The sequence below is a fragment of the Scyliorhinus torazame genome, chromosome 16 (assembly GCF_047496885.1).
Source record: "Scyliorhinus torazame isolate Kashiwa2021f chromosome 16, sScyTor2.1, whole genome shotgun sequence".
Lineage (NCBI taxonomy): Eukaryota > Metazoa > Chordata > Chondrichthyes > Carcharhiniformes > Scyliorhinidae > Scyliorhinus > Scyliorhinus torazame.
The window spans coordinates 160,729,589-160,742,487 of record NC_092722.1 but is presented as its reverse complement, the minus strand read 5'-3'; the positions used below and the strand labels follow the sequence as shown (position 1 = coordinate 160,742,487).

Genomic DNA, 12,899 nt, shown 5'->3' with positions numbered 1-12,899 from the left:
AAAGATATTTGGAGGCCAATGGCAACGGGGAGGTGCAGGTGAGGGTAGTCTGGGAGGCGCTGAAGGCGGTGGTCAGGGGAGAGTTAATCTCCATCAGGGCCCACAGGGAGAAGAGAGAGGGCAGGGAGAGGGAGAGGTTGGTGGGGGAGATCTTAAGGGTGGACAGGAGATATGTAGAGGCCCCCGAGGAGGGACTACTCAGGGAGCAGCGGAACCTCCAGACGAAGTTCGACCTGTTGACCACCGGGAAAGCAGAGGCACAGTGGAGGAAAGTGCAGGGGGCGACGTATGAGTATGGGGAGAAGGCGAGTCGGATGCTGGCACACCAGCTTCGTAAGAGGGAGGCAGCAAGGGAGATAGGTGGAGTTAAGGATAGCGGGGGGAATACGGTGCGGAGTGCGGTGAGAATAAACAAGGTATTTAGTGACTTCTATGGGGATCTGTACAGATCTGAGCCCCTAGCGGGGGAAGAGGGGATGCAACGATTTTTGGATCAACCGAGGTTCCCGAGGGTGGAGGAGCAGGAGGTGGCTGGTTTAGGGGCGCCAATTGGGCTGGAAGAGCTGGTTAAAGGATTGGGAAGCATGCAGGCGGGGAAGGCCCCGGGGCCAGATGGGTTCCCGGTCGTGTTTTACAGGAAATACGTGGACCTGCTAGGCCCGTTGCTAGTGAGGACTTTCAATAAGGCAAGGGAGGCGGGGACCTTGCCCCCGACAATGTCCGGGGCGCTGATCTCTCTGATCCTGAAGCGGGACAAGGACCCACTGCAGTGTGGGTCGTATAGACCGATCTCGCTCCTCAATGTGGATGCTAAGTTGCTGGCAAAAGTGCTGGTTACGAGAATTGAGGACTGTGTCCCGGGGGTGATTCATGAGGACCAGACGGGATTTGTAAAGGGCAGGCAGCTAAACACTAATGTGTGGAGGCTCCTCAATGTGATTATGATGCCCTCGGTGGAGGTAGAAGAGGAGGTAGTGGCAGCTATGGACGCGGAGAAGGCCTTCGACCGTGTAGAGTGGGAGTATCTTTGGGAAGTGCTGCGGAGGTTTGGGTTCGGGGAGGGGTTCATCAGCTGGGTCAGGTTGCTATATAGAGCCCCGGTGGCGAGTGTGGTTATGAATCGGCGGAGGTTGGAGTACTTTCGGCTGTACCGAGGGACGAGGCAGGGGTGCCCACTGTCCCCCTTGTTGTTTGCATTGGCAATTGAGCCTCTGGCCATGGCACTAAGGGAGTCCAGGAAATGGAGGGGACTGGTCCGAGGGGGAGAGGAACATCGGGTGTCGCTGTATGTGGACGACCTGTTGTTGTATGTGGCAGATCCAGTGGAGGGGATGGTGGAGGTCATGCAGATCCTAAGCGAGTTTGGGGACTTCTCGGGGTATAAGCTCAATGTAGGGAAAAGTGAGCTCTTTGTGGTGCATCCAGGGGACCAGGGAAAGGGGATAGACGACCTGCCGTTGAAGAGGGCGGAAAGGAGCTTTCGGTACTTAGGGATCCAGGTGGCTCTGCACAAACTCAATTTGACGCGGTTGGTGGAGCAGATGGAGGAGGATTTCAAAAGATGGGATGTGCTGCCACTCTCGCTAGCGGGCAGGGTGCAGTCGGTTAAAATGATGGTTATCCCGAGGTTTCTCTTTGTGTTCCGGTGCCTTTCCATTATGATTCCCAAGGCCTTTTTCAAACGGGTAGGTAGGAGTATCATGGGTTTCGTGTGGGCAAATAAGACCCCGAGGGTAAAGACGGTGTTTGTGGAGCGTAGTAGGGACAGGGAGGGCTGGCTCTGCCGAACTTGTGCGACTATTATTGGGCTGCCAATGTGGCGATGATCTGTAAGTGGGTAATGGAGGGAGAGGGGGCGGCGTGGAAGAGGTTGGAGATGGCGTCCTGTGTGGGCACGAGCCTGAGGGTGCTGGTGACGGCACCGCTGCCGCTCTCGCCAACAAGGTACACCACGAGTCCGGTGGTGGCGGCGACGTTTGAAGATCTGGGGGCAGTGGAGACGACATAGGGGCGAGGTGGGAGCCTCGGTTTGGTCCCCGATTCGGGAGAATCATCGGTTCGTCCCGGGAAGGATGTTTGGGGGGTTTCGGAGCTGGCATCGGGCAGGGATTAGAAGAATGGGGGACCTGTTTATAGATGGGACGTTTGCAAGTCGAGGGGCGCTGGAGGAGAAGTTTGGGTTACCTCCGGGAAATGCTTTTAGGTACATGCAAGTGAGGGCGTTTGGGAGGCGGCACGTGAGGGAATTCCCGCTGCTTCCGGCAGGTGGGATTCAGGACAGGGTGATTTCGGGTGTATCGGTTGGAGAAGGCAAGGTTTCGGCGATTTATCAGGAGCTGCAGGAAGAGGCGGTGGTCTCAGTGGAGGAGTTAAAGAGCAAGTGGGAGGAGGAGCTTGGGGAGGAGATAGATGAGGGTCTGTGGGCTGATGCCCAGAGTAGGGTTAATTCTTCCTCCTCTTGCGCCAGGCTCAGCCTAATACAGTTCAAGGTTACTCATAGAGCGCATATGACAGGGGCGAGGTTGAGTCGGTTCTTTGGGGTGGAGGAAATGAAATGAATATCGCTTATTGTCACAAGTAGGCTTCAAATGAAGTTACTGTGAAAAGCCCCTAGTCGCCACATTCCAGCGCCTGTTCGGGGAGGCTGGTACGGGAATTGAACTGTGCTGCTGGTCTGCCTTGGTCTGCTTTCAAAGCCAGCGATTTAGCCCTGTACTAAACAGCCCCTGTTAGATATGGGAGGTGCTCAGGAAGCCCGGCGAATCACGTCCACATGTTCTGGTCGTGCCCGGCACTGGATGGGTTTCGCGAGGACTATGCCCAAGGTGGTGAAAGTCCAGGTCAAGCCGAGTTGGGGGTTGGCACTATTTGGGGTAACGGACGAGCCGGGAGTGCAGGAGGCGAAAGAGGCCGGTATCCTGGCCTTTGCGTCCCTGGTAGCCCGGCGGAGGATCTTGTTATTATGGAAGGATGTGAAGCCCCCCAGTGTGGAAGCCTGGATAAATGACATGGCAGGGTTCATTAAGCTGGAGAGGGTAAAGTTTGCCTTGAGAGGGTCTGTGCAGGGGTTCTTCAGGCGGTGGCAACCGTTCCTAGACTATCTTGCGGAGCGTTAGGAGGAGGTCAGCAGCAGCAGCAGCAACCCAAGGGTGGGGGGTTTCTTTCGGGGGGGGGGGGGGGGGGGGGGTGGCTTCCCTACGGGTACCTTTGAATGTCATATGGGGGGGTTACTGTATATGGGGAAACCCAATGTATACGTTTTTTATAATTTTTGACTGTTGAGTTTGTGTTTCTTTCTTTTTGTTATGGGGGGGGGGTTTGTTAAAAATTGTGTTGGAAAATTTGAATAAACATATATATTTTTTTTAAATCAAAAAAAAAAATCAATGATTTAGAATGGTAGTATGATTAATAAGTTCCTAGATGATACAAGAAAATTAACCCGGTGATTGACTGGGAGGAAAATAGGTGTACTCTGTGGTAAGATATCAATGGGCCAGTCAGCAGGGCAGAACATTCAAAGAAGTGTGAGGTAAGGCATTTTGGGAAGGCAAACAAGGCAAGAAAATACACAATAAATGGTAGGGTACCGAGCAAGTGTAGAGGGACATAGGGACCGTTGCCTGCATTTCCACAGATCCTTACAGGTAGCAGGACAGGTAGATAAGATGATCAAGAAAGCATATAGGATATTCTCTTTACTAGCTGGTATATACAATATAAAGAGCATGAAGGTCTTTCTAGGACTGTATAAAACATTAGTTTGGCCACAGCTGAAATACTGCGTGCAGTTCTGGTCACTGCATTATAGGAGGGATGTGCACTCACAATGCAGAGGATATTATGAGGATGCTACCAGGAATGGAGAATTTAGTTTTGAAGAAAAACTGGATATGCTGGGTTGTTTTATTTGGAACAGAGGACATTTTAATAAGTACGTGGAGAGTCCACACCGAGTAAAGTGGAGAACTAGATTTATTTACAATACGGTATATACAGTGCCCAGTAGCCCCCGATTGGGTTCCTCTCTGGCCGGTACCTCACTGACTGATCTTTTATACATTGGTTAATTACCCTGCCCCTAGCGGGGGATCTCGTAGTCCGCGAGGACCACGGGGATGACAATCACTCCCACCCCGTAGATCCCGTAGGCGGGATATTACAGAGACGGAGAGGAGATTCAACCGAGGTGTATAAAATGATGAGGGTGCAGATGGAGTGGATAGAAATGACCTATTTCCTGTAGCAGAGAGGCCAATAGTCAGGGAGTATAAAGTTAAAGTAATTGAAAGAAGGATTAGAGGGGAGTGAGGAGAAATCTTTAACCCAAAGGTTTTGGAACACTGAACCTGAAAAGGATGGTACCGGCAGATACCTCACCACATTTAAAAATTACTTGGAATGCACTTGGAAGTGCTGCAACCCGTAAAATATTGGGAAATGGGACGAAAACAGAAATGCTGGAAATGCCCAGCAGGTCTGAAAACATCTGTGGAGAGAAGCAGAGTTAACACTTCAGCTCCGTGATTCCTTATTAGAAGATTGTAACCGTCACCCTGATTAGCTTTCAGAAGTTACTACCTTTGATAATTGCATATATTTTCATTAAGTCTCATACTAGATCAAGCAGTTTGTTTCCAATCTAATCCAGGCAGATGAGTTTAGAGCCTTGTTGGCTATTTTAAGTAAATGAATTGAAAGATCAGTGTAGTTCCGAGTGGCCATTAGCGCACAACAAAAAAAAACGAATTCTGTGCTAATTAATCAACTGCAGCAGAAAGGCCATAAGAGACATTGGTATGGAAAGCGAAATGTCAAATTGGCACAGTGGTGGCTGGATCTCTTCAGGCGCACATACAAACTTTGTTGACACAACGTGGGAGGAACTGGAACTAAATGACATATGAACGGAGTCTAAAAAGATAGATTTTGTTTATCCACAATCCATTCTCACTGTGATGAGCATAAAAATTTAAATAACTGAATTTAAAACAGGTGTTTGTAATTTGAGTTAGAAGTGTAGCCTCAAATCCAGGATTGGAATACACAACTTAGGCTGACATTCTAATGACTTACCATGGGAGTGCCTCATTGTCAGAGATGCCATTGTTTGCATGTGATGTTAAACAGAGGCCTGCTTACCCTCTCAGGCGAATGCAGAAAATCCTATATGGCACTATTCAAAGGTAGCCAGGGAATTCCTCTGATATTGTGACCAATAGTTATCCCTCAATAAATATCATGGACTCCCTGTAGTGCAGGAGGAGGCCCATTGAGTCTGCATCAACCCTCCAAAAAAAGCACCCTACCCAGGTCTGTTCCCCCTCCCCCCACATACCCCTGTAACCCCACCTAACCTGCACATCTTTGGATTGTGGGAGGAAACTGGAGCACCGGGAGGAAATCCATGCAGACATAGGGAGAACGTGCAAACTCCACATAGTCACCCGAGGCCGGAATAGAACCCGGGTCCCTGGCTCTGTAAGGCAGTAGTGCTAACCACTGTGCCACCACAATCAATATAAAAACAGTCATTACGCTCAATGCTATTTGAGAGATCTTGTTACGCAGAGATTGGCTGCCATGTTTGTTAACATTAGGAACAATACCTCAAACGTAATAAGTAGCTGGGAAAAGCTTTGGGACACACCCCACAGCCATGAAAGATGTCACATAGATGAAATTTCTTTTGTTCTTGATTTAAAAAGGATTGCGAAGATGGTAATAAAACAGGGTGATGGATCTCTGTGTCTGTTCGGAACCCTGGATATGCGTTATCCCTTCTTAGTTCCCAAATAACAGAGATTCCAGACTGCGCTTCTTGGTAAAGTTATTTGAAACTTTATTCGTCAGCTTTAGTGTCTACTGATAAAGTCAATTTTTCAATACAAAATTTAGAAAGTTCCAATTAGCCTGGTAACAAGCTAGTCAGATTGATTGGCTTTGGCAAATACAGTGGTTGAGTTCTAAAATACAACTCTGTGATTCTTCAAATCAAATACCCACTATTAAAAACGGCTGAGTGATTTAAACAAAAGAAACATGGCGATTTGCAAAGCATGTAAGGGAATAGGTTTCAGAGATTAGGTAAGAAAGATTCCGGAATAGAAAAAACAGTGTTTTCTCATCCTGACAACTGAACTTTTAAGGAGATTACTATCTTTAAAAGTTTTGTTCTCTTTACATCTGTTATTGGTTTTAACTAATTTATAATTCACTTAATTCGACTGAAGTGTCTGTCTGGCAGATTTGAGAGATAAACGATTTGCGGTAATTTTCCATGATGGTCTGAGCGAAACACGTTTCCCACAAGAAATTAACACTATGGGCTGACTAGCCGCTACCATCGAAACAGAACTGGGATGTCAGCCCAGTTCTCCATAACACAAAGGGTCTTTTTTGATATTTGGCCTTGCATTCACTAGCAGTCTTCAAACAACTTGCAAAATGTGAGAATGGTGTGTCTTATCTGATCAGTTCACAGCTAGTCAGCTTTTTCCACACTCTCATAGTTAATATATTTTGATTTAGTCAATTACTCTTAAGGATTAAAAGGATTTTTCCAACCAGGATTTCTTCATTAAACCTTTTATCTATCTTTTCTATAGCTAACCACAAAATCAGATTTCTATCACAGGGGCACCCTTAGCAATCTCCTAAGGTTTGCAGTAGACTTCTCAATATATGTCTTCACGTAAGTGTATAGCAGCTGAATAAAATGAACTGATAACACTTTTAAATTTAAACTTTGATGAATTTGATAGCTTGGGGAAATGGCTGGGAATATGACAGTGGGTACTTACTTGTCCCGTGAAAATTCCCATTTTGGATCTTCTGGAAGTTCATATTCTGAAACTCCAGCTAGCACTGGTGCATCCGTGGATGAGAGTCGTGTAGTGATCCGCACCAGGGGAGTATTTGAATTCATGGAGGAGCTAGAGTCGGCAGACACCTGTTTACAGCAACAATGAAGAAACAAAATGCCAATGATCCTCAATGTCGCAATGCAGAATAGTTAACTACGTCTGTATACTAAGCTATTTGCATGAAGTGTCTGTATTTATTGAATGAATGCGTTTACAGGGAATTTTACTTTCTATTATCTGGTGGAAAGTAGATTTAAAGTTAAGAGCAGTTAAATTGGAGCACTCGACAAACCCACTTGCATCCCACCCAATCCCGCCAAGCGCAAAGGACTGCCTGCCTGACAACGGTGACCATTTATAAAAAGGCGAATAGGGTGCCAATGACATCATCAGGACTGACTGCAATATTATCCTCAGGGTTGCGAAGAAAAACCTGGATGGCATCTCGGCCAGGGCCAGGAAAAGGAGCCTGGGCTACAAAAGGCCTCAAAGTAGGCTTTAAAAACATTTTTCTTTTGAGGGTCAGAAGGAGCAAGAGTGGTCCTCTTGGTCTCACAAGTAAATTTTAGGCCTCCCGTGCCCCAGGTATCCCCCACCATCCCTCCACCCCCCCCCACCCCCCCACCCCCCCCCGCCCCTGACTTACATCACCCATGGATCCTCCCTACTTACTACCTACCTTTGTGCCAGGGACCATTCCTTGTGGTCCTTGGCACCGCATCCAGTCGTAACGTTTTACTGGCTGGGCAGCCGCTTACTGCCGACTGCCCTGCCATTGTGGTTAGTACGCAGCCAGCAGCACGTTAATGAGGCCCAGCCTTTAAAATTGGCGGGGCCCCACCATTGCTCCTGGACGGGCCGACCTCTCACTAGGCCGTGTTCCCACCTGAGAGTTAAAATGGACCCCTATGAGGTACAAAATCAACCAGTTAATAAGTACATTGGATTATCATACAACTCGTGGGTTGAGTGAAGAAATACACAGTTCGAAGTTTAGGCCTTTCCAGAGATTGAGAATTAAAGGTCAGTATTTTCTGTCTATTCACTGGCGGCGGAATTCTCTGGTCCCGCCTTCAGCGTACGGGTCCCCGCCCACGGGTTTCCTGGTGGTGTGGGGTGTCTTCAATGGGAGCTCCCATTGACAGCGGAGGGAGTAGGGAACCCCACTGTCAGCGCCGCCTCTCACCATCGAGAAACCAGGCAGCTGGGATGCAAGAGAATTCCGCCCATAGAATCCTGCGGCCTTGCATTTATGAGTTTATAGACGCAACTAACAATTTAAACTGTTATTAAATTTTCTGTCAGGAAAGACTTCACAAAAAAATGTCTTTTTTTTACAAAAAGGGGCAAATCTACTGTTTTACCAGTTAAATGTTTGGCCCAAACAAAAGGAAGAATTTGAATCCCAGCCTTCTCCCAGTCAATTCTCAAATCTGCTTGTTCTTGGCTAGTCTGCTAAATGAAAAATACTGGGTGACTGTGAAGCATTTTATTTCTTTGGAGGAGTAAATTTTGTCAGAAATAGTCCTGCCAGGCCATCGCACAGCCGCATTGATGTACTCGGCACACTTTGCGAAAGAAATGCATCCATTAAAATAGGCAAGATCCCCAAAGATGCACTGACATTTCTACAGTGATTAATGTTTGGCTGCCAGTTCAAACTTTCAGTTGGACCAATTAATCTCTCAAATTTAGGATTAATACTTAAAAGCAGAAAGAAATAATTTAAGTTAATGGATTATTAGGATTTTGAAAACTTTAACTCAAGGAGCTACTGAAGTCATCGAATCTATGGCACGGAGACAGGCCCTACGGCCCAAGCTGGTCCATGCCAACCAAAAAGCCCATTACCTGCAATTGGCCCATATTCCTCTAAACCTTTCCTATCCATGTATCTGTCCAAATGCCTTTTTAAATGTTGTCAATGTCCCTGCCTCAACCACTTCCTCCGGCAGCTCATTCCACATACGTACCACCGTCTGTGTAAAGAAAGTTGCTCCTCAGGTTCCCATTACTTATTTCCCCTCTTAACTTAAAGTCAAGTCAATCACACCATTTAAAAGGGAATTCCATATCCGCTCGACAAGATTAACTAGTTTATAGATATTGAAGGACACAAAGGAGCAGGGAAATAATATTATAGTTGATAGCCCCAAATAAGATTCAATGGGGAAGTGATAACACTAGTGGAGTGGGCTGAAATTTATGCAAAACTAACCTCTGATAGATTGCCATGTCCGATGGCATTGAGATAAAGCCTTTTAGCAATCAAGCTAATTTTTAAAGTTTCTTCCTGAACATACGAAATACAGTATCACAAATTATTTCCTGGAGGAGTTATTTTGAAACCAGATTTTTTTTGTTGCTGTCATTTTTGGTAAATGTTCAGTTTATAGTCTATTACACCAGTCTGTTGGCAGTATTACCATCAGCTCTGGCACATTTGGTTCTCATTTGTATGACTCAGTTTAACCCAAATCATCAACTGCAGCTCTTGCAGTACCCATGCTGTCAATGTTTGTAATAGGGTACTTGAAACTCCTGGAGGTCATCCAGGCATAGATTTTTCCATAGATTCACCTCCCATGATGGTTAATTTTTTTCTCCCCGAATGTGAATCACATTCATGTATACTATTACTCTTCATGCACTTACTCTCCAGTTTTAATCAACGAGTGCAAAGCATTCAAGTTGGTGATTATTTTTTTAGGAGACCAGCTAGACATGAAAAATTGTGAAGACAAGATATTTTCACCAGCAGCTCTCCACAAGTCCATCAGTCTGATTTCAAACACTGAAATTGAACTACTCGTTAAACAATTACATCAAGTAACTCGTGCTCCAGAATTTCATGATTGCACTGAATGACAGTTATTTTGTGGGTTAATTATGTATCAACTACTTTCACGACTGAAACTGTTTTGCCTCCATATTATTTGTTAAAAAGAAAACAAAAAGCATCAGGGAAAGCACCAGTTTTGGTGAAACCAGACTGCTCAAAAAATAAGCACCAAGATCTAGGGAATTTGGTTCAATGTTTCCAAGTTTCTGTTACAATGTTTTCCTTTCATGTGCTATAGCTAATCAAATCAGACATTTTAAAAACAAAATAATGCAAATGTTTTCAAAACTGAATATCACTTGTCACAAATATGAAATTTTAAAGATTTTTATATTTCCGAACAGTCCTAGGGTGGAGAGGATTATGTGACCTGCTCTGAATTCTACCGAGCAAGCCTGGGAGGCTTGGTTACTATGGGGTAAGAGACAAGTCAAGAGACTTTTAAAAATTCATTCATGGGATGTGGACGTTACCGGCTATATGCCAGCATTTATTGCTGGTTGCCCTGTGCGACGGTGCAAGATGTTCACACCTGTTGGCGATGACACGAGCACTGATGCTGATAGTGGGTCGACTGGGCGAGATCTTCCGGCTGTATAAGCCGGCGGGATATTCTGGTCCCGCCTGTGGCACACTCCCGCTGCGTGTTTCCAGGCGGCATGGGATGGATTCAATAGGAAATCCCATTGACAGCAATGGGACCAGAAGATCTCCCCTGCTGGCGAATGGCAGGCTGCCTCCCACCGTCGAGAAACCTGCAGTGGGTGTGGGCCTTTGGCGGGACCATGGCAAGAAGAGCTGGACAATCTCGCCCAATGTTGCCTATTTAAATCCAAGCTAGAATGGAGGTGGGGGTGCAGACGATAGTTAATAGGCATTTTTAACTGGATACAAGGCCCGTGTGATTCCCATTGCCATGGAGACAAGTTTTGGGAAGGGAAGAGTTCATAGCAAGCTATTGTAATATCAGGTCACAGGGTTTTTATAAGATATCACTGAACCTCACAGACCCAAGGCAGTCTGCAGAATCTGAGTGAGAGCAAGAAAATGTTAGAGCAAGAAAGAGAGAAATTGAGAACAAGCTAAACCTGTACCTGAAGCAGAGAAAACGCTGACCCCAATGTTCACCACACTGATTGCAGGTGGGAGCTTGCAGTCAGATTGAAGAGACTAAGTTTGTGAAATTTTAACAGAGGCTGGAAAATTCACCTAGCTTGGACGAGAGAGAAAGAATCTCCAGTATAACCCTCACTGTAAAAGTCAGTTATAAAATTAAATTACCCAACTGGGAAAGAGAAAAGGAAGTGTCCCTTGGGAGCTGATGATAAGTTGGGACTGGTTCCTGGAGAATAAAGTGTCCACTTCAGGGATAGCATAAAGTATAACCATGGTGGACGATATTGGGTCATTTTAAAAGGGGAAACTTTTCTGTAGTGTAAAGTATAAGCTGCCTCCTAAATAGTGATTAGTCAATGTTGTTTTTAATTTGTTTGTGACAGCAAAAGTCTTGAAACCTAAACTTTTGTGTGATCCTTCCAGACGGTTAATAGACATTCTAATATATTTATCAGTCTCACACCACAAAGTCTTGAATTCAGACTGATAACTATTGACAAATCAATTTTCAAGCAAAATGCTCCAAAGCAAATGCACTGGCTAATCTAGCAAGAACATAGTTTAATTGGTGTAATTCTTGCAAATAAAGACTGTAAATAAAGCCAGCACATTCCTTGCCCGCTACAGATTGCAATAAGAAACAGACAGGGAAAAGTAGTAAATGATACTCAAGTCTAAATTGCTTTTACTAATCAATGATGCCGCTGACAACAGACACCGTGTCCCTTTAAAATCTCTGAAATGACTGAAGCAGTTGCTTATCCAAACTTAATGAAATAAAATAATTTTCATAAAATAAATTCCAATATGCACTCTTAATGATGCTTACATTAAAAACCACAATTAATTTACACTATTAAGACTGGATGAAAGGCTAAAGATATATAATTTGGGGTGATATCTGGCAGTTGGAGGTGACAGAATGGGGTCATGCGTACATACGTAGAATTCCTTTGGTATTATCACATCCTGTCACCAGGGTTGCACCATTTGCAGCAAGGAGGGTTTTAAAACTTTAACTATTTATATGCTCGAGATCCATATTAGTATCACAAATGAAAATATATATTCTCAGAGCAAACATATGAAAATTACACTTTCCAGTGATTAATTTTAGTGTTTAACAGGAAGAAGGAAAAGGAGTTTAAAATGCGTAAGATGAAAACTACTAAAGAAATTCAGTACTCACAGGTTAATGAGCACGGAGCTTATTTTAAAACTTTATTTACAAAACACCATCTTAAAGATAGTCTTATGTGATCATTATGGTTTTACCGTTCACAACAGAGACAGACTGAGGCAGTCCACGTGCAGATTTAGGAGCAAAATGACAGAGTTGGATTTGAATTCCAGTCTTAATGAATGTTTACAATTCCACTCAAGTACCTCCCTTCTTTCCCCTTCTCGGAGTTGTTGCTTTCTGCTGCGCTGTCAGGAAAAGCACCAGCTTGGAAGAGAGGTGATTACCTGACAAGACGGGATAGGAAACTGGATGAAGTTCTATCTTTGGCCACATTTCAGCAAAGCCTTATACCAGGTTTCCAAAGCATTGGTGAAGACCATGGAGATGCCCAGAATGACCCTCCAGCGGCAGTATCGGAGCAGTGGAGTGTTACTGCCACCTCAGCAGTCATGGATTGGCAATAAAGGAAACGTGGACTTGCTTCCTTCCCCACTCCCACTGAAAGCCGCCTCGATAAATCCGCTGGTCTTGCCATACAGCAGTGGCCCATCCTAGCATGGTAAAATTCCAATGGGGACTAAACTAGTTGTTAATTGACCACTTAATCGATTGAATTAACTGCCCGCCATTGGTTGGATGGCGGCCACATTGCTGCTGTTCCTGTCTCCAGTAAAGTGCCGTGGCAACATTGGGAGAGACTCTCTGGCCTCCCCATGGCGAGCTTCTTGGCAAACCGCCATTGGCCGGCAATGGGAGTTTCCAATAATTCCACCCCACTCTGCCGACAACCCGCCGGTGTGAAGACCCATAAGATCTTGCCCTTGTGTTTACCTCCTGATGCCTTCTGCTAACATTTTATTTCAGCCCTCCCTCCTCCCAGACTATCCCTAAA

At 45.3% G+C, this 12,899-nt stretch overlaps 1 protein-coding gene across 13 annotated transcripts in view; it reads right to left on the bottom strand.

Moving 5' to 3' along the window:
• LOC140393179 (fibroblast growth factor receptor 2-like) overlaps positions 1 to 12,899 on the bottom strand; it is a 240,526-nt gene that overhangs the window by 34,650 nt on the left and 192,977 nt on the right. For all 13 annotated transcript variants that reach the window (XM_072479334.1, XM_072479333.1, XM_072479335.1 and 10 more), the window contains one exon: positions 6,804 to 6,952. In XM_072479334.1, coding sequence (XP_072335435.1) covers positions 6,804 to 6,952 — 149 coding nt within the window. The remainder of the gene's footprint in view (positions 1 to 6,803; positions 6,953 to 12,899) is intronic.